Source organism: Nomascus leucogenys, chromosome X, assembly GCF_006542625.1.
Source record: "Nomascus leucogenys isolate Asia chromosome X, Asia_NLE_v1, whole genome shotgun sequence".
NCBI lineage: Eukaryota > Metazoa > Chordata > Mammalia > Primates > Hylobatidae > Nomascus > Nomascus leucogenys.
The window spans coordinates 97,693,384-97,721,112 of NC_044406.1; the positions used below are offsets into that span (position 1 = coordinate 97,693,384).

The window sequence follows — 27,729 nt, forward strand, 5'->3', positions numbered from 1 at the left end:
GGTATTTTATTCTCTTTGTAGCAATTGTGAATGGGAGTTCACTTATTATTCCGCTCTTTGCTTGTCTGTTATTGGTGTATAGGAATGCTTTGTGATTTTTGCACACTGATTTTGTATCCTGAGACTTTGCTGAAGTTGCTTATCAGCTTAAGGAGATTTTGAGCTGAGACAATGGGGTTTTCTAAATATACAATCATGTCGTCTGCAAACAGACAGTTTGACATCCTCTCTTCCTATTTGAATAACCTTTATTTCTCTCTCGTGCCTGATTGCCCTGGCCAGAACTTCCAATACTATGTTGAATATGAGTGGTGAGAGAGGGCATTCTACCCTTTTTTGTCTGGGGAAAAATTGTCATCCTTGGGGGAAAAAAAAAGCAGTAGCATCTTTGAGCTTAATTATAATATCATAGTGCCATCTGGTGACCATATGGAACGACTGCATTATCTACATGGGACATTTCATGTCTAACAAAAATCTACAAGATGTAAATCTCTAGTGTGTTCTGGGTTAGTGTTATAGGGACAGACAGTGAGGGCTGTACTTGAGAACTGTTCTCCTGAGCTACTCCTTTGGAGATCCCTCCCCTGGTTCGGCACTTTTTCATGTCAGAAAGAAAAATAAGAATTTTCCCCTTTGCCTACCCTAAGATGGCAGATGGCAGGTTGTATAAGCAAATGAGTGAAGTCTTCACACATCCCTTTGGCTCTAAGGAAGATGCTGGGAAAGGGGAGTTGGTATTTTGTCTTGTTGAGAGATCTGCCCTTGAAAGATTTGGCTACTGTACCTATGGCCTCGAGTCCAATCCCAAATAGGAGTTTCAAACTCAAGTAACCCCGAATAGCACCAAGCTGTCCCTAAATATGAAATAACGGCCCCTCTTCATTCTTCCAACTACCCCAGAATGCAAACAACTGTACCATCAGCGTGTAGCCAAGGCCTTTGAATCCATCACACTTTTACCTGAGCTCAGATATCATGAAGTACCCCAACCCCCACCTCCAGTGGCTTTGAAACAAGTCTTAACAGATGGTCACTCTTGCCATCCATCCCATGCCATCAATTCAAGTCAAGACTGGTCAATGTATTGAATATGAACTTTATTGTGATTTGGTTTATGTAAGGCAGTGTAGTGAAGGCACTGCAGAAGTTAAACAGACTGGAAAACATGGTAAAAAAATGAGCGAGCTAAAAATGAATGCTTGCTGGACTAGGCTAAGTACTACAACTACGTTTCTTTTTCATCATTGCAGAAGCGTTGAAATATTGTTGAAGGTGGGGGTTTGGGGTGGAATTAGGGAAGGCTTCATGGAGGAGGTGGCATTTATACTGGGCCTTGAAGGAGGGGCAGAAAGTTGATAGATTAAGATGGAGGGAAGAACATTTCATAATGACTGACTCTAGAGAAAATTCTGTAGAAGTACTGAAAAATGAGAGGGCAAACAAACACCCCCAGCGAGTGAAGCATCCCAACTGAGAGAAAAGTCTGAGGAGTCTGGGCTGGGACCAAAGTCTCAAGTCCCCAGATGGGGTCTTCAGTACAAATGATATTAGGAGGCACAGGACAATGGGCTTGTTTGTAAACCTAGCAGCAGTGAGAGATTTCACATTGCAGTCAGGGGCCCCAAACTGGCTGTAATATGTCTGGATGAATTCTCTCATCTTTTAGGTGTGTGTGGTACTTACTTATCTTTCCTCTTGCCCACTGACTGCCTGAATGGTAGTTTGTGCGCGCCCATGTGCGCGTGTGTGAGTGTAGGTGTGTGTGGATGGGTGGGGGACCGAGGCTTTGTCTCCCACTGCAGCTTCTTCCACTTTTCCATCTTGTGGCACACAGCAGGCTTCCATTGAGCTGAAGCTCAGGCCCTTCTCACTGTCTAGGACTCATTGAACTCCAGCTCTTGATTAAGCACCTAGGAAGCTTTCTCAACATGAAGGTACAATTTACTGTGGGGGGTGACTTGGGTTAGGGCAGGACTACACTTTCCGGAGGTGGTGATGGTGGTGAGTGGTGGTGGTGGTCGTGGTTGGTGGTGGTGGCAGTGGTGGCTGTAAGGGTTGGGGACTTAAAGCCGGCTCTGGCTGCTGGGTGAAATGCTGCTGGGAAGTCTATAGTGTTCAGTCAGGAGCTAGGATGTCAGGCTAGACCAGCTTGGCCTTGATCAGCCCTCCTCCTTCCTCAACATGCCCTACAGGGGAGATATATCGAACAACTGAAAACATCAAAGACATCTGTAGGGTGTCCAGCCTCTTGTTATTGTCCTGCTTGAATCTCACCCCCGGAAGCCCCAGAGATCCTTTCTTGGCAAATGTGTATGATGTCTAGATAGGACTGTCGCCTCCCCATGTCCAGCTGCTGGAGGTATATAGGTTATGTAGCTACTGATGCTACTTGGATTGGGAGGCATGGGGAATTTATCAGAAGAGAGGAAGAGTTAATTATTGTGAATCTCATTCTTTCTAAAGATTGTGAATCTTAACTAAGACGTGGCACCTGACGGAAAATAAAAGGGTGGCAAGCTTTGTCAGGATTATCTGGGATTGGAGATTTAGAGCTCAGTGAGATCATCGCTGGAAATAACCTTGAAACTGATGTGGCCTTGCTTGACTTTGGCAGTTGGACCACCCTTCTTACGCAGGTACAGAGACTTCAGATCACGGCAGTCAGTGGGGTCAGCATCCAGAGTAACCTGCCCCAAGAACTGATCACAGAATTTTCGGCTGTTCCAGACCTGGAAAGACAAACAAAGGGAGTGAAGATGAGCAGCCCTCAGTGAGATTAGCCTTTGCCCAGTGACATCCAGATCTAATGCTGAGCTTCAAAAGATTTTTTTTAAAACCAAGAGACTATTCTGTCCTTTCCTGATAGCCCATCAGTTGAGGGGAGGATACCTCAAAGAATATAGATGAAAAGCCAGAAAACAGAATCTCTGCGCTGTTCTTGACCTGTGGGATGGTTACCTAAAGGCTGCTGGTCAGGCGTATTAAGTCAGAAAAACTGCCAAACTGCAGTGATTCATCCTGACCTAGCCATGTGAGGGTCCTCTGAACTGGCATATGCTTTCCTCCATGGGATTTTATGATACGTGTGTTAACATGTGTACTGGTGAGCATGTGGGCTTTTGCCCACAATTAAATAAATGGAAGAGAGGAGATTTAGGATGGATGGTAATCAGGAAGTCAGTGTCCACGCTTGATGAGAAGAGTTTTTGAGTATAAAACAAACCAAAAAATATGATAATTCTTGCTCTGCATCCTAAACATATATAAGGTACTTGGGATCATCTAGTATCTGGCACAGAGCATGAGTCTTTCTGGCGACCCCTGTACACACTCTTACCTGTACTATAATAGGAATGTCAGTGGTCCTTCTGTAGAAAATGGCCTGGGTGTCAAAAATGGCATGAACTGTATTCTTCTGGATAGGAGAACGGACTTCCTCCTTTCCACATTTGATGACCAAATATGGGTTTACAGCTGGAACAAAGTGACATATGTTTTTAACACAGCAATTAAAGTTCCTTTTCTAGATAGACAAGAAGGTATCTCGCTAAGCCAATTCTGGGACTTTCAGCATAGCACTCGAGCAGCGGAATGACTGAGATTCAACACTTTTATTCCCACTTCCCTTTCCTTTTCCATATTTTATATAGGAATATGAAAATGAATCTAATGTAGGCCTTGCCTGAAGTTGACATCCCACCCTCTGCCATGGTTGCCATCCATTCCCAACTTCTCTAGACTGAAAATATCGCTGGAGAAAATCACTTGTGATCATGTTTTCTAACTTATGTGCTATAAATGCAGCTGAATTTTGCTTTCCCAGACGTTCCTGCCATTCTTACTTTCATTGGCATACTTCTTCTCCAGGTCCTCAGCACTGTGAACAGTGATCTGAGTAACTACTTTCGGGTAGCCACGAGCCAGGTTCCAGCAGGACATTTTGGGCATGTCCAGAGTCAGTTCCCTAGAACATCAAAAATAAAATATTGTCATCATATGATAAATATCATTTGATGAAATAAGCCCGCCAAAGCAGACATCATTGCTGAAAAGCATGAGACATTGTGTGACTTAGCCCATTCCTCCTCAGATATGGCTTATATATATTTTGAGCATGCTTTCCTTTCTCCTTTCTTTAAGGGCCAGGAGATAAAGATCAAAGTAGGCAGAGCTGGGACAAAAAGGTGGCTTTGGTGATCCAGCACTCAGAACATAATAGAAGAGCAGGGAGGAGTGCCAGCTGCTTAAGAAAAGAGGCCATCAGCCAGAAAACAGAAGACAAAGTTGATGTGGAAGAACTTAGACTATAGGCCTGTTCCTCTTTAAGGGTAGCTCAGAGCTCTGAAGTTCAGAACTTCACTGGGGAATTTCCCCCAACCCCCCTTTGAGAAATATTTTTACCACCATGATTTCAGTGAATCAAGTCTGATTTAAACAAGTTGTCTCATGGAATGTCTGAAGAGGGAAGACGGGTGAAGGGGTTTAGGATTGGAAGTAAAGCAAAGAACAGGGGTTTCAGGGCTTGTGAAGGAAACTGAACCTGAGCTGGACAGGCACTTCAGAGAAGATTCTCAGGAGAAACTCGCTGGTGCGGCCATGCTGGAACATGGTTGGGACAAGCACATAGTTGCCCTTCTTCAGGTATTTGCTCAGAAACACTGTGCGGGTGTCAATATAGGTGGAAGTCCCAGCACGCTCCTGGATGTAGAGGTGGTGGAGGCGGAATTTGCGGTTCATCTCCACCTGGAAATGAAATAGGGTAAAATATTCAATTCCACTCAAATCATGGTTTTTGTATCCTCCGTCTTCTTTCTCCCTAGGCCTTTCATTCTTCCCCTACCCTTAAATCATCCTAATTTTTACTCTGTTTGCCTTCATTCCCTCTGCCCCAAATGCCCATTTTTACCTTGAAGAGCTCAAAGCCAATGATGTAATTGTCAGGTCTTCCCATTCGGCGGTAAGTGCGCAGGTCCTTCTGCTGCAGTGACATAATGACCTTGTGCCCATCCTCAGGCACAGTGAAGATGTACTAAGGGAAAGAGGCCATCAAAGAGGTGAGTTAGCATTTCCATTTCAGATGAACCAGCTTAAATTTCAGGGAAGAAAGCTCGTCATTGGGAAGCAGAGCCTTGAGTTATTTTCTGGGCTTTGATATTTATCAGACAACAAGGTCTTGGATAATTCACTGACTTGCTAAGTGTAGATCAGATTCAGAACTAAGGCCCCTAAGTTCAATCCTGTATATACATAGAGAGTGAAGCCATTTTCCCAGCTTAGTATATGTGCCTAATACTTGAAACATTTCCAGAGTTGTAAATGGGGGTGAGGCGGTGTGTGTGGGGGGGAGATAGGAGATTTCTTTAGGAACAATTAAGATGGGAAGGGTGGAAGAGCAGTATGAGTTAGGTGAATCAGCACATTTTGAGATGAAACTATCCAGGTTATTATAGATTCAGCCTTTAGATGTTTGGATTTTTTACTCTTGGGTGTGCCTGGACTTGACCCTGCTATGTCACCTGGAATAGCACTGTAATGGGAGATGGATGGGATGGAGTCGTTGAGAGGGCAATGATTCAAATCCTGGGAAAAATGACCTGGATCTAGATGATAAAATGGAGGCATAATAATGGGGTTCAAAAGAGTCATCTGCATTAGAAAGAGGAAGAATATAGTAAATGTGCACCCCAGAGAACAGCTTCGCAGTAAAGAGAAATGAGGAAGAATTGAGAGAGCATCTCAAAGAAGATCTTCTCTCTCCAATGTGGGACCATCACAAGGAAGCAGGGACTGTCAAAGAGCCATACCAGACAATATGGCCAGAAGAGAGGCAGCCAGAGGAGGTGATTCAGATTTGATACTGCTGCCAAAGTCTGTCTCTGCAAAAAGACATAGTCTGCTGTGTTTTACAAGCACCTGAGACAATCCCTAGGGATCCTGGTCAATGAATATTACACAATAGCTGCAAATGGAAGACTTGATGCTAAAGAAATACTCCAGAGATGACCAAAGCAAGATCTGAGTTCCTATTGACTGGATAACTTTGAGGCAAATAAAGTAATTGACTCAAACCTGGGGATTCTGCAGGAAGGTATCACGGTTGTTGTAGCAGCCTCCTGAGCGGTTCATCAGGGGATCATCATCCACAGTCCAGCATCCCAACACCGATTCCAGCTCCTTTCGGCCAAAAATAGGGTTGTTCACATTGCGGCAGACATTCAGTTTGTGAAAGTTGCGGCAAAAGTCCTCCAAGCTCATCCTGAATGGAAGGAGCACAGGAAAAAAATAAAGATGGTATTTAATACTTAACACTGTAGTTCCATGTAGAAGTCCCAATTCCCTTAGTGCAGAAACCCCTCCTCACCAAAACTCTCCATCATCAGACATAACAAGCCCCAGGTTCTTGCGATCTGCTGCAGTCAGTTGCTGCCACTCTTCAGAACTGAAAGCAAATAGAAAAAAAAGATAAACCATTATGTTTGCCATTGACTTCTTTTAGTAAGCAGGATGCCAGAGAAACAGAATGCATGAGAATCAGTCCTGCTTTATTTCACCTGCGGCTGGGTCACAAACCCTGTGCCTGACAAGAGCACACAGATGTCACTGAGCATTGAGAGCACACTAGCAGTCTGGAGGGATGGGTCTGGGAGAACTACAGGGCTTTGGAGATGTAGCTGTGAAAGTGGAATGCAACTCACATTTCACTCCAGGGGCCACTCCATTCCTGTCTTCCCAAGGGGTTTCTCAGGCGAACCATATACAGCTTCTCAGCACTGAAGACTTCCACAAGTCTCTCTCCAAGACGAATTTTGCGAATATCAGTCATGGTGTAGGTATGGCCCTTCAGCAGACCCCAATCAGTTTCAACTTCTTGCTCCTCCTGATTGGGAGACTGAGAGCAAAGAAAGATATATAAAGGCACAGGAATTGGGAGACCCAATCCTGACTCCTCTTCTTCATTAATTGGCTTAACCCAGTAGGACTGAAGCTAGTTCTCACACAGATGGAAATTTCATCCTGACACCCAACTTGAAACAAAAGCAGTAGAGGAAAATAAATAAAGAATGTAATATAACAACTCAAGTCAGATTCAAACTATCCACTGTAGTACATTAATATGAACTGCCATAAAATTTGATGGGGCAGATTCATTTATTGAGCAAGCAGCCATAACCTCAAGATGTAGAAGCAGAGACAAGAGGAATAATTTAGCAGAGGCTACTGACACCAGCCTGGATGCTGCATTGGTTCCATGTGGAATGACTGGTACAAAAGGATAAAAAACTAAAGCACCTCAGCTTCCACACCAGGACAAAATGTGTATTTTAGCTTTCTAAGTCCCATTAATAGTTTTTCATGGGTCTTCAGGTTAAGGGCGAATTTCCCTACTAAATTTTGTAGTCTCTTCTGCCAGGAATGAGTATACAGTGGTTGTTTTTCATGAGTACAAACCTCAATGGAACAGCAGATCAGACCACCTTTGGTAAATGTTTTGTACAGTTCTCCGAATAGCTTGTACTTCTCCTCAACAAGCTCAGTGTATCTTCCTTTCTGCATGTCAACAGTTTCAGCCAATGTGCCCGTGAAGTCCACAATAATATCAGTGATGGTCAAACCATCCAGGGCCTCATAACAGCCTAGCAGCCTGAGGGCAAGTATGCAAGGTTATCTTTGTAAAATTGTTTTTCCAGGTCAAGAACATTATAATCTAAAGAATCAGAACATCCCCTTCCTAGACTTTACCAGATGGCTTTTCTCTAGGTATGAAATCAGAGATGTTTTGAAATTATATTCAGAAATTTCTAGGCTTAGGCTATGTTGATCAAGGACAGTCTATGCAGAAACTTCTTTCTATGGGGAGATATGAGATAAAGAAAAAATGAAGTGTGCCGGGCGCGGTGGCTCACGCCTGTAATCCCAGCACTTTGGGAGGCCGAGGCGGGTGGATCACGAGGTCAGGAGATCGAGACCACGGTGAAACCCCGTCTCTACTAAAAAAAATACAAAAAATTAGCCGGGCGCGGTGGCGGGCGCCTGTAGTCCCAGCTACTCGGAGAGGCTGAGGCAGTAGAATGGCGTGAACCCGGGAGGCGGAGCTTGCAGTGAGCTGAGATTGCGCCACTGCACTCCGGCCTGGGCGACAGAGCGAGACTCCGTCTCAAAAAAAAAGAAAAAATGAAGTGATAATGCCATGTGATCTGCAGATAGCAGGAGGAAAGGGTACCTGGGAGCAGGTAAGAGTTTAAATGGAAACAAGAACCTCTGATTTCTCTCTCATCTAAGATTTCTGAGAGCCAGGCCCAAGTGCAAAGCAATGCCTTGGTTCTGACTGACATCTTACCCAACTTAAACTCCAGGGTTGGGCTGGGAGAGAATGAGCTCCCAAAGACAAATGCGGCTTTCCTTTCCTCACGTACCCTGAGAGCAGACTAGTCAATCCCCTCCTTACTTTGCATAAGCTTTTTCCAGCAGAGCATTCCAAAACTCATTCATGGAGGTGGAGAAAGAGAAGACCAGATCTCCGTTGATGGTGGGCAACAAGTCATCAATCACCACTTCAGTCCATTCTCCAAAATGCCAGAAACGAAAGCGAAATATCCCAGCATATTTATCTGTTTTTTGAGGGTCCCATTCCTGTTCCTTATGATTGGGAATTATCTAGAAATGCAAGAACATTTAATCAAGTGTTATACACCAGACCGCATCCAGAAACTGAGATTACAATTTATTCCTGGCAAATCCACAGGGCAACAGGAAGCATGCCACATACACCTGGTTTGAGTCTGGATTGGAAATTCCTAGATATGGCATTTTGCCCACAACTTCTGCTTCCTCAGTTCAGTTTTGCTGAGGATATCACCATGCCTGTCTAAATGCACACAGGAGTACACAGTGTGGCTGGGGCAACCAGTTAGTGGTTAAATGCTTTCCACAAATAATCTATAAACTGGATGTTGAGAAGTGGACTATATAAACATATTCATGATTGCATGTTTAAAATGCAAGGCATTCTAAAGAGCAAAACCAATCAAAATCAAGGCCCATTGTAGTTTGTTTTTTAAATATCCATTCTAGAGATTTTATATCAATTATATTAAATATGGATTTCCTTTGCATTTTGAATAAAATCATGTTTAGGAATTTTTTTTGTGTAACAGCTACACATTAATATTCTAAAATTAGTTTTTGAGGAAAATGTTTTAACTTTGTCTCAAGTCAAGTTAACACTTCCTTGCCTTGGCCTCTACCTGAATGTTAAAGGAATTTTTGTACTATTAATAATTTATTAGAATCTTTTCAAGTCCTACTTCTGTATTTCTCACCTTTTCTGTTATTAATATGTATTAGCGACTTCCTGGCTTCTACTGACTTTATACCCCAGTGGGCACAGTTAACATAATATGCAGAGATACTGAGTCAATGCACGGCAAATGATAACCAAAAATCAGTGAGCATATACGACAAAGCAAGTGGAGTAAAATGTTAATGGTAGAATCTAGGTGGGTATATGAGTGTTCACTATAAAATTATTTCAACTTTTCTGTGTTTGCAAAACTTCTTATAATGAAATGGAGGGAAGTCGCCTAGTTAATATCTCTGCTTTCAAGAAATACAAAAATCTAAGAAAGTTATGAGTTGATTTTTTCCTAAAGTTATTAAAGAAGACAAGAAAGTGGAAACTGAATGAGGTCCCACAGGAGGGATAATACCTTTGTCCAATGAGACTCCTGAACAGCCAAACAGGAAAATGCAGAAACCATTGGCTTGTGCCCCAGTCTCCCTTGGGTCAGCTGGTGGTTGCTAATGTTGCCCACAATCAGATGGGGGTCATCACAGATGTCCTATGAATACAATAATTGGTTATATGAGAGTCTGGGAAGAGTTTCGCAAGAGTCACTGTGAATTGAACTAGGCAGGACAGCCTTCATAGAGGAGATAAGGTTAGGGTTGAAAAATAAGTAGTATTTCCATAGATGGGATGAAGGGAAGGCTGAGGGGATTATAAGGAATACCAAAAAACAGTTGATCATCTAGCCCCATGTTTGGAAGTGGCAGGAGAAATGAAAGGAGAGGGTGTGATGAGATTGGGTGCCATGCGGTGGTGAGGGCTCTTAGACATAGCTACCACTGGGGTTTGGGAGACTTTTCACTACAGCAGTGAACTTTCCAAAAAAAATAATAACTAGGAATTAGTACATTACATTCTGATCCTATTTTGCCAGGATGAGATTTTCTGAAGCACCTGTGCTTGGAAGGGAGTTTGTATTAAAGAGACAAGGTCTAATGAAGGTTAACATTAATTCATCTCCTTCTCTAGGAAAATCAGTTAGGAGACCTTATAGGAAGCCCTTTTCTAACATAAAGCAAAAGCAACAGTGGTCTCCACAGCAATCAGATTTTTCTACATTTGTGGATGAATATAGATGACAGCAGCATTAATAGCAAGTGGTAATAAACCACTCACAGGAACACTTCAACCGACACTCTTCCCAGTGAAGGTCCTGAGGGGATCTGGGCAGAGTGGGGGCAGTATTTGTTTGGAATGTATGTGTGTATCTTCCCCCCAACATATTAACTGTGCCTTTCCCACTGGGAGTAGGAAAATGACACCTAAATAATACAATTATAACACAAAGTGATAGGGCACAGTAGGGTCATTTTCAAAGCATAATTCATGTCTAAAGGAAGAATCCCCATAATTCTCCTGATCATAGTCAGAATAGGATTCACAGTGTTGTTAACACTAGAGTTGACTAGAATTAGGCAGTTGGACAAGAGAGGGGTACGGTGGCATAACAGGTAGAGAGAAAGGCATGGGCAAAGGCATTGCGGCATACATGACACTACATAGTTGAAGACATAATTGGGTGACTCAGAGTATCAGCATTTGCAGAGTTCAAAGGCAGGAAATACCAGTGCATTCTTGACTAGATGGAGAAAGCTTCACGAAGAGGCCATTGGCTGGTACCTTGACATTCTGCTTACGCGGCAGAAATAAATCCTTGTCTCAAATGGAATCTAGACATATATCCTTTTAAAAAGTATTAGAGACAGCTATATTTTTCTGGTCCTCAAACCTCTTTTTTTAATGGCCATAATTCTCCTTGATGAAGGGTCTGGTCTACAGAATAAAACATTCCATATATTCTTTAAAAGCCAAAATAACTCTGGAAAGAAACAGGCAGGCATTCTGGGCAAAGACAAGTCCAAGCTGGAGATTAATTGGGCATCCCTCTGCCAAAAAGAGATGGCTAGATAGGTTGTCAGCTTTGGATTCTCAGGTCTCTTTTTTAGATGCATGCCTGGTAATTCACAACTACTTTTTGTTTTAGGAGAATTTTCTATCTTAAAAAATATTTTTTATGGGCTGCAAACTGCCTTTGTTTTCACTTGTTGAACATAGAGCAGGTATGTTGGGTGAGTCAAACCCTGGTGTTCTTTTACTTCTCATTGTTTTTTGCCTTTTCTAAAATGAAACTAAGCACAGTTTTTCCTCCCCAGGTCAGGTGTTTTCATTTTATTTGGAGCAAGATGTCAAAGTATAAAATAATTTCTGGCCAGGCGTGGTGGCTCTCGCCTGTAATCCCAGCACTTTGGGAGGCCGAGGCGGGTGGATCACCTGAGGTCAGAAGTTCAAGACCAGCCTGGTCAACATGGTGAAACCCCATCTCTTCTAAATATACAAAAATTAGCCAGGCGCAGTGGCGGGCGCCTGTAATCCCAGCTACTCAGGAGATTGAGGCAGGAGAATTGCTTGGACCCAGGAGGCAGAGGTTGCAGAGAGCCGAGATCGCACCATTGCACTCCAGCCTGGGCAACAAGAGAGAAACTTCATTCCAAAATAATAATAATAATAATTTCTTTGACCTAGATAATACATATCATAGTTTCCTAACATGGAAAAACAATAAAGTGAACACTGATATATGAAAAATTGTGCTTTTAGATTAGTAAGGCAAATTATTTGCTAGTTTTATGTAGAGTTATTAGTGGTTGGAGGTACATTATGGTGACTTGAATTTCCATAAAATTTTCATTTCACAGTAGGTATCTAGGCTTAGCCAACACTTTTGGCATGTCAACTTCTATTGAAGACATAAAGGGTCACATAAGTGAGCAAAAAGACATATAAACAGAATTCAAATTGAGGAATGGGGTGATTATTCTCTTGTAGACCCAAGATGGATATGATTATTATATATTATATGTGTGTGTCTATGTATATACATGTATGTACATATAATATATATATATTAAAAGCTGTCAAATTCATTAGAGAATGTAAATTTGGGACCCCCCCCCACAATGTTCCATTTCCTCTTATAAACTGGCCCATTCTCCAGTTATACTTTACCCCTCTTCATACTTGACAGCTATTTAACAATAGATTTAAAACATGACAAGTTAACAGTCATAGAATGTCAAAACTGGAATGAATTTTGGAGACTATCTAGTAAAGCTTATTTTTCACATGAGGAAGCAAGCTCAGAGAGGGGCAATAACTTGCTACGCTGATCATCTAGCTAAGCTAGTCAGCGGGAGACCCAGGCCTAAAGTTTTTTATCTTTCAGAACCACATATGGCTAGAGAAAAAAGCCGAAGACCTCAGTCATCCATCCCTGTGCCTTTAGGCTCAACAATGGCCACCACATAAAGGATGGTATTGTGCAACTCCTCAGGGACAGAGATGCTACCACCTCTTTCTTTCAGTCATTCATCCCAATGTTTTATGCCTCTGCTTAAAACCTACCTAAACACTCTTCACTCTTTTGGGAAACTTACTTACCTCTTAGCTTTTGGTGCCAGGATAAATATCACTAATAGGCATTAGTCTGCTCAATTAAATTCACTAAATCTGAATCAATCTCTTACTATATGCAAGCATCGTGATATGAAATCTAGGAAATAAATCCTTTATTAAGCCCTATCTTCTGCCTCTTTAAGGAAGTGAGGCATTAAAAGACTAGAAAGTAGCCAAGGATTTAGAAAGGGTAAAGGGTAATAAGACAATGCAAATCTAGCAGCCAAACAGACTATTTGGTGACAAATTTGAAAACAACAAAATGACTGTTTGTTGACTTCTCCCCTAATTTTGGACACACCGGATATCTTCCTGTTGGGGTTAAGGATGTAAGACTTGAGAAATTTTTCTGTAACTCAAAGCTGAGATGCAGAGTGCAGATGGGACATTTCAGCTTGAGCCGTGCTGGAGTGGTAGGAATGGGGTTGGAGGAGAGGTCACATATTCACAACATTTGGGTGGCTTAGGAGCAAGGAGGGATGCTGAGCCCCTAATGGCTCCCAGCTGTGTTGGCACAGTTGAAGTGATCCTTGAACTGGGCTGTTTGTCATGGCAAAATGATTTCTTAGGAAGAAACACACAACTAGGAAGTTGAGTACCAAGAGTAAAGCTGAAATGGTCCCCGCATGACCCCACTTCTGAGCCAAAACCTTCCATTAAGCAACGCAGCTTCTCTAGGAAGCATGTTCTCTTAGCTTAGTCTTAAGGGACTTCTCATTGTCCTTACTTCATCCTCTTTCCCAGAGACCTCTGAGCGGGAGGGGGCATACAGTTACAAGTCCTGTAGCCCTGCACAAGGCACTCTATGTGACTCCCTTTGCACCTACCACATCCAAATTCAGCATTTTTTTTTTACACAGGTGAAATTTACTGATAATAAACATGGAGGTCCAGGGTAAACCGCAGGAACCTCAGTAAAACGAAAAGTTGCCCAGAAAATCAGCAGCCAGAATAGTGGAAACGCTTTCAAAAGTGCTACGTGCAATCTAGCAGTAGTGAGGGCGTAGGGGTGTGGACACCTACAAGTGAGGTCAGCCCTGCAGTAGGTATATTATGAATAAGTCCAGGGTCTAAATTGTCCCAGAAGGCTCAGGGGCTAATTTGCACAGAACTGCTATTCAGGAACTGAGAGTTTTTTGAGCTAGTCCAAGTAGTCGTTATCTTACTTATAAAATTGAACCATCCCCCAGATGGAGCATTTATAGGTGGACTTAGGCTCGGGAACCAGTGTTGCACCAGCCTCTCAAGGAGTACACTTTTCCTACTGGGGAGTTTCAATTCTGCATGAAGATTTTGTTATCAATAAAATATTCTCTTCCTTCCTAACCCATCCAAGGAAAACTCAATATGGAGAATAGAATAAGATCTTAGGCCCAACCTCCACTTCCAAACTGGGCCACCAAATCACTATGTAATCATATTCTCACTTTTACCGTCAGGATTCTGCTAGGAGACTCAAGGCACAGATCCCGAACTGCTTTTTTGGGAAGAATTTATATATCTATGCAATGGAATACTGTTCACAATAAGATGAATAAACTGATACATGCTACAACATAGATGACTCTTGAGAACATTATGCTAAGAAAAAGAAGCCAGTTACTTTTATGATTCCATTTTAAGTGAAATGTACAGAATAGGCAGTTCTGGATAGAAACCAAAAGTACACTAGTGGTTGGCTGCAGCAGGGGTGGGGGTACGGTGGAGGGATTACTCTTTTCAAATGTGCACAAGAGATCTTATTGAAGTGATGCAGCTCTTCTACAACTGGGTTGTGGTAATGTTTGCACAACTTTAAATTTACTAAAAATCATTGCTTTGTACACTTAAAACAGGTGAATTTCACAATATATAAATTGCACTTCGATAAAGCTGTTAAAGTTTGTTAATGCATAATTTAGAATAAATAGGACAGTTGGAGAAAAGACTATGGGCCTATTCAACTCTCTTCAATTGTGTAAACAGTGGAAAACACTTAGGACTACTCACATGGGGTGATATAGTCTCTGGGAAGAAAAGGAAATTCTTGAACTGACCAGGCCAAAACTACCATACCGAGGTGTTGCATTCAGCTGGTGGTTGGAAATTTCTATTAGCACAGGGAGAAAAGTGTTTCTTTCCTTACAGTTCCCTCATATGCTGTCACCCAAGCCTGTATATTCTGCTTCTAATGTCTTCCCTCATCTGCCTTTCCCTTCCATTCTTACTACCATAATTTTAATCCAGAGCCTCATCACCCTCCCACTCTCAACCAGACAATGTAGTAAAATGGCCCCAGGGGAATGTATTCTCAACGGGAAGACTAGGCAACGGCAATGGTAGCGAAGGCTGAACTTAAAACTTGACAGGAGAGCTGACAGATCTTGTGCAGGTGCCGTTTTTTCCTCCACAGCTGACAGTGCAAATTCCCATGAGGCTTTACTCCTTTTTAGTCAGGGATTAGATGTGTCTGATTTTAAGACACTATTGTAGGTAGATATGAGTCAGTAAGGAAAAATGCCAGAGGTGGGTAGGAGGGGAGAGTGGCTGGAGGGAGCTGGAGAAGAGATTTTCTGTGGGAATTTGGCAGTCTTATGATCACACTGTAACTCAGTATAAGTTAGACCTTATAATTTATGAAGACTATATATGTTGAGCTCCAGGAGAATAGAAAAGTCCAGGAGCACATGGTCTCAGGCAATATACCTGTGTATTCAGAAAGCTAGGACAACAGCTGAGGCCAATAGACGGCTGGAGAAATTAAGAAGAACTTTCCTCTGGAGGGTATGGGCAGATGATCTGGCACTGAACAATTGCAAAACACTCGTAATTCCTGTCATCTGAAGAGGCTCCTTAAAACACAGCAAAGAAGTGGCAAGTGGGAGGAGGGGAACTCAATCCTGCCCAAGAATGGGGCGGGGGGGGCGGTGCCAGGGCAGCGAGGGGCGGAGCTTGACTGGAGTCAGTTTGTTAAACTATCAGTGGTGTTTGCAGGCATGGAGGCTTATGAAGGCAAAAGCCTTCAACACGAGAAAGGAAAAAGACAGAAAATATCAGGTTAATCGTGTTGCTTCCATTTTGGAGACTTCAGAAAATAGCCGCAGTTAAGTGTGCAGCTACATGGCATGCCAAGGGACAAGATGTCTGTAAGTTTCGCTGCAAACCAGGAGCTCAACCTTGCCAATGAGACAGGGGAGGCCAACGACTCATCTGGCCTTCCTGAGCCAATTCAGAGAGGCCCAGCTCTGTCTCTCAGCTTTCCTGATGGGAGGCCAGAGAACTTTGACGTGGTTCTTGACCACAGGCTTGGCCTCCACTTTGGCTGGGAAGGAATCCACAGCTTTTCGAGGAGGCTCAGATGGTGGTCCAGAACCTTGTTTTTTTCTCCTACTCCCCACAAGAGGCCCTTTCTCCAACCATTCCAATCTATGGTAACCTCCCCTTCTTTAAAATTTCTACATGATTTACTGTCAATATGGCTGAAAATAGCATTTCATACATCCAACATTCCTTTCTTTTTTAACTATTTGATAGCTCAATATCCATCTCCCCAACTAGAATGGGAGTGCCTCACCACAGGCCATGTCTGTGTCTTGCACGAAGGCTGGCATAGAATAGGTGTTCAGTAAATATTTCTCTAGTGACCCTCCCTCTGGGCTTAATAAGACTAAGCAAACACCATGCTCTCAAACGGGAGAGCGTGGAACAATTAATGGAAGTGTGGCATCAACACAGTGAAGAGGAATGTGAGAACTGACTGGGGGGAAGCTACCTATTTTGGTAAAAACAGGGGACACAAACAACTAACTCCATCTCCCTGATATGACAGCATGATAGAGTGAAAACTTATGCAGGCTTTGCAGTCAAACACAGATGCAAATCCTAGCTTGTTAGCAGTCTGACCCTGAGCAAATACTTACCTTCTCTTAAAGACACAGTTTCTTTTTATATAAAGATATATAATAGGCATGTATCTACTGCTATTTTTTAAACTAGGAAAACAGAATTGCATCAAAGTAACTTTTAATATGCCTACTTTGCTAAGCCATGGTAAATAAGGGTGAAGTAAAATAATGTATAGAAATCTTCAAACACAGTATCTGGCCCATAGTAGGCATGTCATGACTGTTGATTCTTTTTCCTACCCATCCCCACTGTTCAGCCTCTCTCTCTGATTTTCTCTCACTTTAGAAGGGGTATTGTTTGCCTTAGAGGCAAAATGCCATGGTTGTTAAGACTTTTTCCTTTCCTGCTAATCCATCTAGGATTCAATCCACAGAATTTGGAGGATGAAGGCAAAGGACAAAGGACTGAGCCAAGATAGAGGGGGAAGGATGTGTCTAAAGACAGCCAGTACAGGAAACACTGTCTGCTTGGTGCACATCTGGGGAATGGCTTCATGTTGGCTTGCAATTTTGCTGCCCACCGGATCCCCTCCCACCTCCTCCACCTCACCCCTATCAATCATCCCTTTTCTATTCTGTGTCTTCAACCTCTTCTTCTTTACCATCTACTTCTTAGCCTATAAATATGTTCAAGTCTGTCCTATTTCAGAAAGACACCTACCCAATACACCTCTCTTAATTTCCTGCTTTCTTTTTAGCTACTTTTGCCCTATTGACATCTTTTCCTTCATATCCAGCATCAGAAAAGAGGGATGCCCCTCATTTATCACCATCCATTCATAAGAGTGGCTCCCAGACAATGTATCTCTATTTTCTCCGTGTATTTTTGCAAAATAATAAAAAAAAGCCTGTCTGCATACCAAAGTATTGGTTAGTGAATTCTGCTCATTTCCTAGATTTTTCTTGCAGGTCAGCTAAGTGATCCGCTGGAATGTCAATAACTGCAGACACAGAAAGGCAGGAGGAGTGTAATTTTCCTTCAGACAGAGCGAACTTCTCCCAGTCTCATACTTTCAATGGTTGTCATTCTTTATAGGCAAAAACTAAGAGATGTCCTTTGAGTTGCATAGTAAACAAGTCTTGATGTAACCGGTGTATCTTGACACCACATGGTAGCAACGTGCATAAACTGAAGTAGCTCTTGGCAGAACTCCATTTAGGAATTTAAGCTGTGGAAATTGCAACTAAAAGTGATAGTTGGTAAAAGGGTTACTTGAAGGAGGCAAACATTGAGATGATGCCTGAGATGGTTCCATAATAGTACACAGAAAGGAACCTCATTAAATAGGACGTGAATGTCTTCAGGATATTATGAAGGTCCAAGAACTTGCATTTCACAACATCCTGCTGTGGCCTATATACCTCATCACATACATTGAGAAGGAGTTTAGGTACAATATCCTTCTATCTGGTTATACCCTTTAGATATAGCAAGGTTGCAATTTATTCTCCAGACTCCATCATCCTATTGTTTTATACATTGAGCTCCTGCTCATGTAGGGCTAGTGAAAGGGTTCTGAAACTTGCTTTAGAGACACAACATACAGATGATGCACAGAGAACCCCAATAACTATTAATAGTTACTACTAATAGGTGGTGAAAGACCTACAATTCTACTTGAAGCCCACTTGTCCAGTTGTGGGATGATACAGGTGACAGTGTCCATAGAGCAGCAAAGAAGCCTTCTTGCCCCCATGAAAAATTTATCTTCTCCCTTTAAAATTTGTCTCATTTATGCTCACTGTATAAGGAGTTTTTCTCCTCACTGGTCTGAAATTACATTTAAATTGTTATGACAGGTAACTCAGTAAAGAGGCAAGAGCATAGTTGCTTTTTGAGTTACCATATTTACTCAAATGAACTTCCAAAAGAAAATAAGGATGGCATATCTCTCTGTTTTTTATACAGAAATATTCATAGCATCTTTATGTGTAACAATAAAAAATACTAGAACCAACCCCAATGCCCTTTAGTGGGTGACTAGATGAACAAATTTTGGCATATCCATATCATAAATTACTACTCACTAGTAAAAACAAGACAACTATTGATACACAGAACACCTTGAATGAATCTTAGATTAATTTGCTTAAGGTTAAATAGCTAATCTCAAAAAGGTATAGCCTATTTTTTTGTTGTTTTTTCTAAGTAAATCTGTCAAAATTTGACTAAAATTCAGGACTCCAAGCTAGAGCCAGGAGCACAGATCCATGGAACTTTCATTGTAAAGTTTTCTTTATGTGAAGTGATGAATACGTTAATTAACTTGATTGTGGTAATTATTTCACAATGTCTACGTATATCAAAACATCACATTGAACACCATAACATACACAATTTTTATTTGTTAATTATATTTCAATAAAGCTGAAAAAGGAAGGAAGGAAGGAAGGAAGGAAGGAAGGAAGGAAGGAAGGAAGGAAGGAAAGTTAACTTCTAAATTGGTCTACACAGTAGGCTTTGTAAGTGAAACAGTGGATCAAGTAGAAGTATGATGAAGGAGGTCAAGGAGACGGAACGTGTAAAATAGAAAGTTACCTGGGGACGTTTCCACACCACCTTTCCAGGAAGCAGTCGGTTGTAGAAAAGAGAATCATTCTCAGGCAGAAATGTTGGATCACAGAAAAGTCTACTGTCTTTGATGCATTCCTGCTTCAGTTCCTGGTATTTCTGGTTTTTGAAGAGCTTCAGAGGAGGACCCATAGTGTTGAACTATGCCTAGAATGAGGAAAATTGTTGTCTTTGAAGGAAGAATTTCTCAGGTCTTTTAAGGGTTACCTGAGATTAGACAAACAGCCGTCATCCCAGTGACTTCTTCCAAGAGCTAGGCACTTCTAGTTTGGCTTTAAAGGAAACGTCACCATTTTCAAAGAAAGAAGTGTCCACACTCCGCAACTAATTAGTATGGGGCCTTGGGTAAGGCACCTAACCATTTTGGGTCTCAGTTTCTTTATCTGTCAAATGGGGCAATATGGGCCTTAATCTTACTGGGGAAAAATCAATAATTAAAGTGAAGATTGTGAGTTAAATGTGATTCATTATAATTTAAAGAGAAGTCTTCCATTTACACCAGCAGGTAATAGTTCAAGGCAGAGAACAACTTGAAGATAAGAGAAAAATCACCTTACTATAGTCAGAATAATTTGGTGCCCTGGAGAGTCACGCACTTTGTGCATGAGGGGAAAAGCAGCCTCTTTCCATTCCAGCAAGTCTTTTTACACAATTTCTTCTGTCTTGTCATGTAAAGAGCTTTGTGTTTTTTATTATTGGCCAGGAAGACTACTGCAAGAAACAGCTCAGCAGATGGCCTCCAAAGACAAGGAAAGATAGAAAGATTGTATGGTCTTTCTTCTTAAAAGTCTAATGTATAATCCTTTGCCTGTGATAAAAGGCAGACTCTGAAATTCAATTACACTAATTTGGTGGGCTATAGATTGTTATCCCATGGCAATACACTCTTGCTTTCTTTTCTTTAAAAAAAAAAAAGGAGGAAAAACAAAAACCTTACATGGCTAAACAGAGAATTCATATAGTGGCTCTTCAAGCAATGTCTATCAGAGTGCCCCACACCCAAGTGCTCTTAACAACTGGTTTTTAGGAAGATAATTTGAAAGGCAAATTTGATTTTCAATAGCTTTGGGGTGATAATAGGGTTTTCAGTGCTTTTTCTTGATTCACAAAGATTTGTAATGATTTTAATGATCCTCTCCTGGCATTCAACAGTAAATAAGAACGAGATTGTGAAATTTACATGGTGTCAACTGTTTCAAAATGTATTTTAGAAATCACTAAAGTCTATATTCTATAATCACAGGAGGGTTGAAACAAAAAAACCTGACTAAGCTTCAGAATGTCTGCTAAAAAATAGGGAGAATACATTAGCACTTTAAGGAGTATCTGTGTGGTATATCTGCGAGGCAGTCGCTATTTTATAAAAAGTGAAATATTGATCAGACCTCTCTACTAGTTCATTTTATATCCTTTCATTATCACATTGAAATGCCTCACTGGTAAAGAAGTTTCCCCATTTGAAAACCATAACAATTTTTAATTTAAATGTTTGCAATGTTATTACAATGTTATTTGCAATGTATGTACAACAAACTTACCCTTTCTCTGAATCCAAGGAATAAGAAGCTGAGAATAACCACATTTTTTTCATAGCCTTATTTATTGGCAATTGCTTTTAAAATTGAGAGCTGTGGGGGCACTGCAAAATACTAATGTCCCTTTTTTCATCAGATTTGTCTGCTCACGTGTTTTAAATATTAACGTGTGCTTCATTGTATTTGAAAGCATGGATGGTATCAGTAATAATTTTTAGTTATGCAGCATCAGAGCCAACCTGAATGTTTGCCCAGACTCCTTTCTGGAGGCTGTTACAAATGGATCCCAATTTTCCTGTGTGCTCAAACTTACGACAAACACTACAGTGCCTCTTGCTTTCCCTAGAAGGTTTGGTGAATTGCCAGAGCCTGGGGACTGTAAATGTGGAATAGTCCGGGGCAATTAGAATATTTAGCTTGCCAGAACCTCCTAGTCCCTGGACATTCTGGATAAATGAGTATTTCCTGTTCTGCCTTCAAAGGTCTTCCTTACTGCTCGGTCAAATGGCAAGGCAGGCAAGATCCTGCAAAAGGAATCCCTGTTATAAAGAGGGCCTGTGTACAGACAGAAGTAGCATCAACTGAAAGGAAAATCAGGTTTGATTTTTAAAGCCCATGTGATCCCAGTAGGCTCTTTCAGAGGCAGAATATACAGCTCATATGGATAGATTACAGCTTGACGGAATACCTTTTGGGTCGGTGTGCCTGTGTTCTGGGGACACACAGTAAATAAAGAAGAGCAGGCTATGAGCCTGAACTTCCACTACAGTACAACTGTAGTCCCAAGTCCTCTTGGACTTGGAGAGTAGAAGTGACCTTCATGCGGAGGTTGCAGTGAGCCGAGATCGTGCCATTGCACTCCAGCCTGGGCGACAGAGTGAGACTCCATCTCAAAAAAAAAAAAAAAAAAAAAAAAAAAAAGTGACCCGCATTTCTGACTAAGCAACAGAACTGTAATCCATTTGCTCTGTGACCTTGTTCTCTTTGTGCCTCAATTTTTTCATCAGGAAAGTGAGGTTATCTACCCTGCCTCTCTTACACCGTGGGTGTACCTAATGAGATGGTTGGTGTAAAAGGAATTTTGAATAAGTAGAAAGTGATCCATAAATGTAAAATATACACTGAAGCCCTCTCATTGCCTAGCATTGAGCTGGGCACACGAATATTGTTCAGAAAATGTTTGTTGAACAGATAAATGTCTTATGTGGAGAATTAATGTTTGCATGGCAATTTCTTGTTTGAAATGTGCATTTTACATTTTAGTTCGGGTTCTCATCATAGCAGTCATGTTTAATGAGATTATCTGTGTCCTTCATTTTGTATCTGCAGAAATGGCAGCTCAGAGAAGCAGTAGCTAGAAAATGGCAGAGTTAACTCAAATCCAGGTTCTGTGCAATGCCAGATTCGGTGTGCGGCTTTCCATCACACCACACTGCTTCTTTTGGTCACTGCCTTCTTAGAGAAAGGATTTTTTAGTTCAAATGAGGAAATCCTCCAAAGCAAACATGATACTTAACTTTGAGGCATTCTGCCTAGAATTTATTGCCATGGTAGATATTGAAAAGGTTCTTTATTTTCATGGTTTGATGTTCATGGGAGAATCTGAACCCTTTACATCGGAGGGTTCATCATTTAAACATCAGGAAACTTTTGGAAACCTAGAAATTTGTAAGTTGAGTTTGTCATAAACAACTTACTCTGTTGGAACGGATGAGTGCAGAGAAGGGAATGCTCCCTCCTTTCTGTTCTATTGCACCCAATGGCGATGGGGAAGGGAGAGCCATTAAGTTAAAGATCACATATTAGGAAAGTCGGTAGACAAGATAAAAGTTAGGGCTTTGAGTATAAACCCAGGGATTTGAGTATAAACCAAGGAGAGCCTCTAGCTAACAAAGGCAATGTGGACATTTAAGAAGAGGGACCCTGTGGCCTGAGGGCTAGTGGAATGAGTGGTTGGGTGAGGCAGAGTGTGGGGCTTAGCACTGAGGTAATGGTCTTAGGCAATATTATTTTAATTCAGATCCACCACTTTGAGAAAGAATATGAGGACAACCGTGTCTGCCAAGGCAAAGGATAGGAGCGGACCCAGAGTGCAGAAAGTTGATAATTGCCAGGGAAGTTGAGGGAGACTGCCACGTAGAATACAAGGCTGCAGTTTAAAGAGGGAGGTATTTTTTTTCTACTCACTGGACTGGAAAGCTTGAGGAAGCTAGGCAAGTCGTGAAAGCAAAATCTCTTGCTTCTTAAGCTGTGGGTTAGCCTTAGAGCAAAAAGCATATTTTGCTCTAAAAAAATCTGATAAAATACATCCTGTCTGTGGTTCACAAGCCGCTTTGGATTTAGGTGAGTGGGAGAGAACATGAGGGAACTTAATGGGGAGAGGGAGAGAGGGCATGGCTGAGGCATTGTTCTTGCCTAGTTTCTCCTTTTCCTCAGTTTCCTCCCTGTTCTGTACTTGGAGCAAAAATCAAGATAAAATCAATAAAAGTTGGCAGACAAATTGAATACAGAAGACCCAATTCTGCCCTGGCATGAAGTAGGCACCACTTTTACCCACAATCCACATCCGTTATCCCCACACCTGGGGGTGGTATGGTGAGAGAAAAGGGACTTGGCTAGGAAAAAGTAATACAAATTCAGCATCCACATGGTATACAGAGAGTAGTGCTTTTCATATGTACACAGGCAGAGTCATAGCTTACATATATGGGCACGCATTTAACCACAGGACTTCTGTATGGCTGTTCAGACTCAAACTTCTAACCAGATATTCTGGGTCTAAAAAGGACCACAGAGATCCTCTGATCCAGCCCACTGCCTTATATAGGATGTACCTACTCTGCCCAGAGAGAAGAGTCTGTTCAAAGCCATTCAAAGGAAAAAAAAAGAGGACACAATTTTAATTCCATTGCTCAACAACTCTGTCAAAAAATAAAAAGCAATTCAAAATGATAAAAAGAACACAGGTGGTTACAAGATCTAGAAACAAATCCAAAATATCACCATTTAGTATACACAACATCTCAGTCCCTCAGTTTCCCCATAGCACAATGGGAATATGTTAGCTGTCCTGTCTACTTCAGAGTGTTATAGGGAGAATGTAATGAAATTATGTATGTGAACATACTCTTTATTGTTAAAGATAAGGCTAAAGCAGGGCAGTAGTATTAGGAAGCACTTCTTTTAACAAGTTAAATTTCCTTTCTGTCTTTAGGAGAAACTAATGAAATTTGATCATGTGCTTTAAATAAGACATGCACCAACATTTAAAAGACTAATATAAAATTGCCCCTCCACCATTCTCTACACCTCCCTATTTCACCCCTCCTTTTTTGGCTGACTTGCCCTTTTGGCCGAATAAGCCCATCCTATCTGTCTACTTTTCCAGCCTTTCAAGCATCAAATTCTGATTTTATAGAATGTTATGTTGAAAAGACTCTTAGAAATCACTTAGTACAACTTCTTTCTTTTGTTGTAAGGTAAAGGAACTTGCCCAGGGTTACATAGTTAGTGACAGAGCCCACACTAAAACTGGGACCTCCCAACGTTTTTTTTTTTTTTTTAACCACAATTTGTTGTAAGGTGGGGAGGAGGGCAAACATGCAGACACAATATGTCAAGCAAGACATTGCTTTTAAAAATTCATATTGTCCTCTTCTCACAAGAATGCACTTAGAAGTTTTGTTTCTGAATTGCAAGCTGTCAGAAGGTGAGATGATTTCAAATCAAGGCTAATCAAAGAAACACTGTTTTGGGGTCACAAAGGGACTTTTTCTGCTTTTAATTTAGGAACTGAAAACTCCCAAGGATATGGAAAGCCTGTTTTTTAACCTATTCCTGACCATGTAAGTGTTTAGACTTTTTCCCTAGACTGCTAGGGAGTCTAAGGACAAATAAAGAACGCTATTTGAATACAAAGTATTCACACACACCCAGGCACACACGTGCACATAAACATGCTCACACACACACACAAACTTCCAGAGGAATAAAAGAGTTAATTAGCAGTCCACAAAGAATTTTTTTGTTTATTACTTCGGACTGTAAAGTGTTCTTACTTTCACAATAAAGATTAGCAAATGAGGCATTAGCTGAATTTCAATACACCATTAATACAAACCAGGATGCTTTATCCTGAAGCCAGAAGTAATTGTTAGGACAGCAGAATTTGCTGAGTTTTCTTATGTGCTTTTCAGCAAACTTACAGTTCCAAATCCTCAGAACCAATTGTTTCCATTACAATGCACCGCTCCCTTTTCCCGTCCCCCACCCAAAGCCAGCTCTGATCAAGTGGTCCAGTGAAGACCCTAGAACAGTGTACTTGGCCTGGGGGTGGAGGATGGAGCCCCATCTTGAAATCAAAGTTTAAATCAAAGCTGGAATCAGAGGGGAACAAAGCCAGGCCAGAGGCTGAAAATGGAATAGCCAAGATCAACCTGTCACTGGGACAGGAAGACCACTGGCTGTGCAGACAGGGAGTTAAGATAGACTTGGCCACCACTTCCTCCTGTACAACAGTGCACAGCCTGCTCACCCTCCTACCAGAGTTCACAGGCCTTTTGCACACAGTGTGGCTCCAACATTTTGCCCGCATGTCAATAATTTTCCCACAGCTGTGGGTCAGCAGAAGCTAGAAGGAGGCCCTGAAAGGAGCCACGCTTCTCCCCCTCATCATCATCCCCTGCGATTTTTCCTCACTTACCAGGTATTTTGGGTAGCAGAAGGCAAGCACATACACACGCACGCGTGTGTGCACACACACACAAAACTGACCAGATATCCCCAGAAAAGTTTCATTGCCAGACAACCACAATCATCACCCCACACACCCCTCAAAATAACCAACCAAAAATTCCATTAGTTTGGAGTTCTCAAACTGCTATTAACGGGCACATATTTGATCTAGACGAGCCATAAAATATAGCTATGGAGTTTGGTTAACTATAAAGTTGAAGTTTCTTCATCTTTCTTAGACGCTAAGTTACCCAGGAAATAAAACTCCAGGGTAAGTTTGCGAATTCCCTCTCTACTCACCTGAGTTATCCCAGGAGCCCTGCTGCTGTTGCTGCTGCTGCTGCTGCTGCTGCTGCCGCTGCTGCTGCTGCTGCCGTTGCCGCTGCTGCTGTTAGCCAGGTAACCCCACTAAAAGTCTGTTCAGTCAGTGCGGCTGAACAAAGATTCTGGCTTTCTTAACCTGAAAACTATTTGGGCTGTACCAAGCTCTGCTCACAGGGGGAGGTGCCTCGCAGCAACTTCAGGAGGCTTTGCCCCGCCCAGCAGTCAGAAACTGATCCTGAGTCATGAGGAAAATCTGGAAAGTGCCTCTACCAGATGTGCAGACGGGATGCCCACTCCAGACCCACCCACCAGCAAACTGAAAAACTCAGGAAGCCACGTTTGAAAGCTCTTTCGGTTTCAAGGAGAAATAAGACTTTCAGCCAGGATTCTGATAGATTTCTTACTTCTCTGTCCCAGGGTTAATATCACAGACATGCACATTACTGGAGAGAGGACATGCAGACAAAAATGGTGAAGTGTTGGCAAAGTTAATATCGGCTAGGCTGCAGACATGGCCCTGGTAGGCAGATCTGTGATAGTGATGAGGACTTCAGCAAGTGACTGGGAGTGAAAGAGCAGCTAATGGGGTGCAATGAAGAAAAGGTCACTTCGTGAAACAACAGGTAACATTTGGTCAAGGACAGAGAGAAGGCAGTGTTAAGAGGAAAGTGAATGGAGTTTATTCCACAGCAGCTATAAGAACCCTAATTTCTAGCAACCAGGCTATGGAGATTCTGCACAGCAGTGTTAGGTGAAAGGAGAGAAAATAATTGTTTTTGCTCTGAAAGGCCAAGCAAGATCCCTGTAAATACTGTACTGCATCACAGTCAAAGTCTTGGTCCCTTCAACCTGAGACATTCATTTGGACACAATTCCAGGAACATGATTCTCAAGTTGTTTTGTTTGTTTCATTTTCACAAACTGTAAAGACGCTCATCATCTCATTCCTCAGCTTTCCTGACCAGTGTACTGTTAACCCTTGAACCTGAAATTACTTCCTTCTACCCCTACTCCTGCACCAACCCTCCTGCTTGCTAGTTGAAGATGTAAGAGATAAGGGGGGTTGGGGATAACAAGTGAGCAACATAGAGCCCAACAAGGACAGGAAGCACGTTCTCTCTCCACTCACTGGGCCCATACCAATGTTTTCATAAAGCAGTTCTGAGCATTTCTATGACTCTGGTCTCTGAGATCTCCTTCTTGGCATTTCCCTACAACTCCCTCTGTACCTTCTATGCCAAGATGGAAATTGAGCTAGAGGCAGGGCACAAGGAAACAGGGGCCCAGGAGAATTAGGCCTCTAAATATTGGCAACCAAGTCAGCTAGACAGTGAGATATTCCTCAAGCAAATATCCCTGGTATGGAATTTTTGTTTTAAAATCAACGGAGGATGTTTTGTCTGGGCTCATATTCTTTAGCCATCTTTTCCACCTTCATACTTGTAAATCTAGCAGGGAATCACAGAACCTGGGAATTAGAAGGAACCTTAGAAGCCACATTTTTCCTCTTGCTCAGTGCAGAAATATCCTTCTGACAGTCCGAGAAACTCATCCCTATGCAAAACAGCTTACTCCATATTTGATCATTTCCTAATTGTTAAAAGGGTCTTCCTTAGGTTGAGGAAAAAATAGCTTCACACAAACAATTTCTAATTCCTTTTTCACATGACAGCCCTTTAAAATATCTAGTATGTCACCCCAAGTCATTCATCCTCTGGGCTAAATATCCTCAGTTCTTTTAAACCATGCCTTATAGGACATGGTTTACAGACTTTTTGCCACTCTAGTTGTCCTTTGAGCATAAATCTGCTCAATGTGTAGCCCGTAGCTTAATCGAAATCCTCTGTTGTTTCTTGCATGAACTACTACTATGTGCTT

The 27,729-nt window shown here is 41.8% G+C and overlaps 1 protein-coding gene across 1 annotated transcript; it reads right to left on the bottom strand.

Moving 5' to 3' along the window:
• Positions 1–1,083: 1,083 nt before the first annotated feature.
• Positions 1,084–25,998, bottom strand: CAPN6 (calpain 6). Its single transcript, XM_003262200.3, has 13 exons — positions 25,828–25,998; positions 19,226–19,405; positions 9,711–9,842; positions 8,450–8,658; positions 7,453–7,645; positions 6,699–6,892; positions 6,365–6,442; positions 6,073–6,259; positions 4,910–5,032; positions 4,544–4,746; positions 3,846–3,967; positions 3,341–3,477; positions 1,084–2,732 (listed from the first exon to the last, which is right to left on the bottom strand). Exons 2-13 carry the CDS (start codon positions 19,388–19,390, stop codon positions 2,550–2,552), a joined length of 1,926 nt encoding a protein of 641 aa, XP_003262248.1. The 5' UTR covers positions 19,391–19,405; positions 25,828–25,998; the 3' UTR covers positions 1,084–2,549.
• Positions 25,999–27,729: the final 1,731 nt, after the last annotated feature.

Bases quoted from the DNA above. Each gene is read 5' to 3' on its own strand.
- CAPN6 (XM_003262200.3), bottom strand. From the start codon at position 19,390: ATGGGTCCTCCTCTGAAGCTCTTCAAAAACCAGAAATACCAGGAACTG. The intron at 6,260-6,364 runs GTGAGGAGGGGT...CCTTCCATTCAG, and splicing joins TCTGATGATGGAGAGTTTTG to GATGAGCTTGGAGGACTTTT. The intron at 5,033-6,072 runs GTTTGAGTCAAT...TCTTTCCCTTAG, and splicing joins CCTTCCTGCAGAATCCCCAG to TACATCTTCACTGTGCCTGA.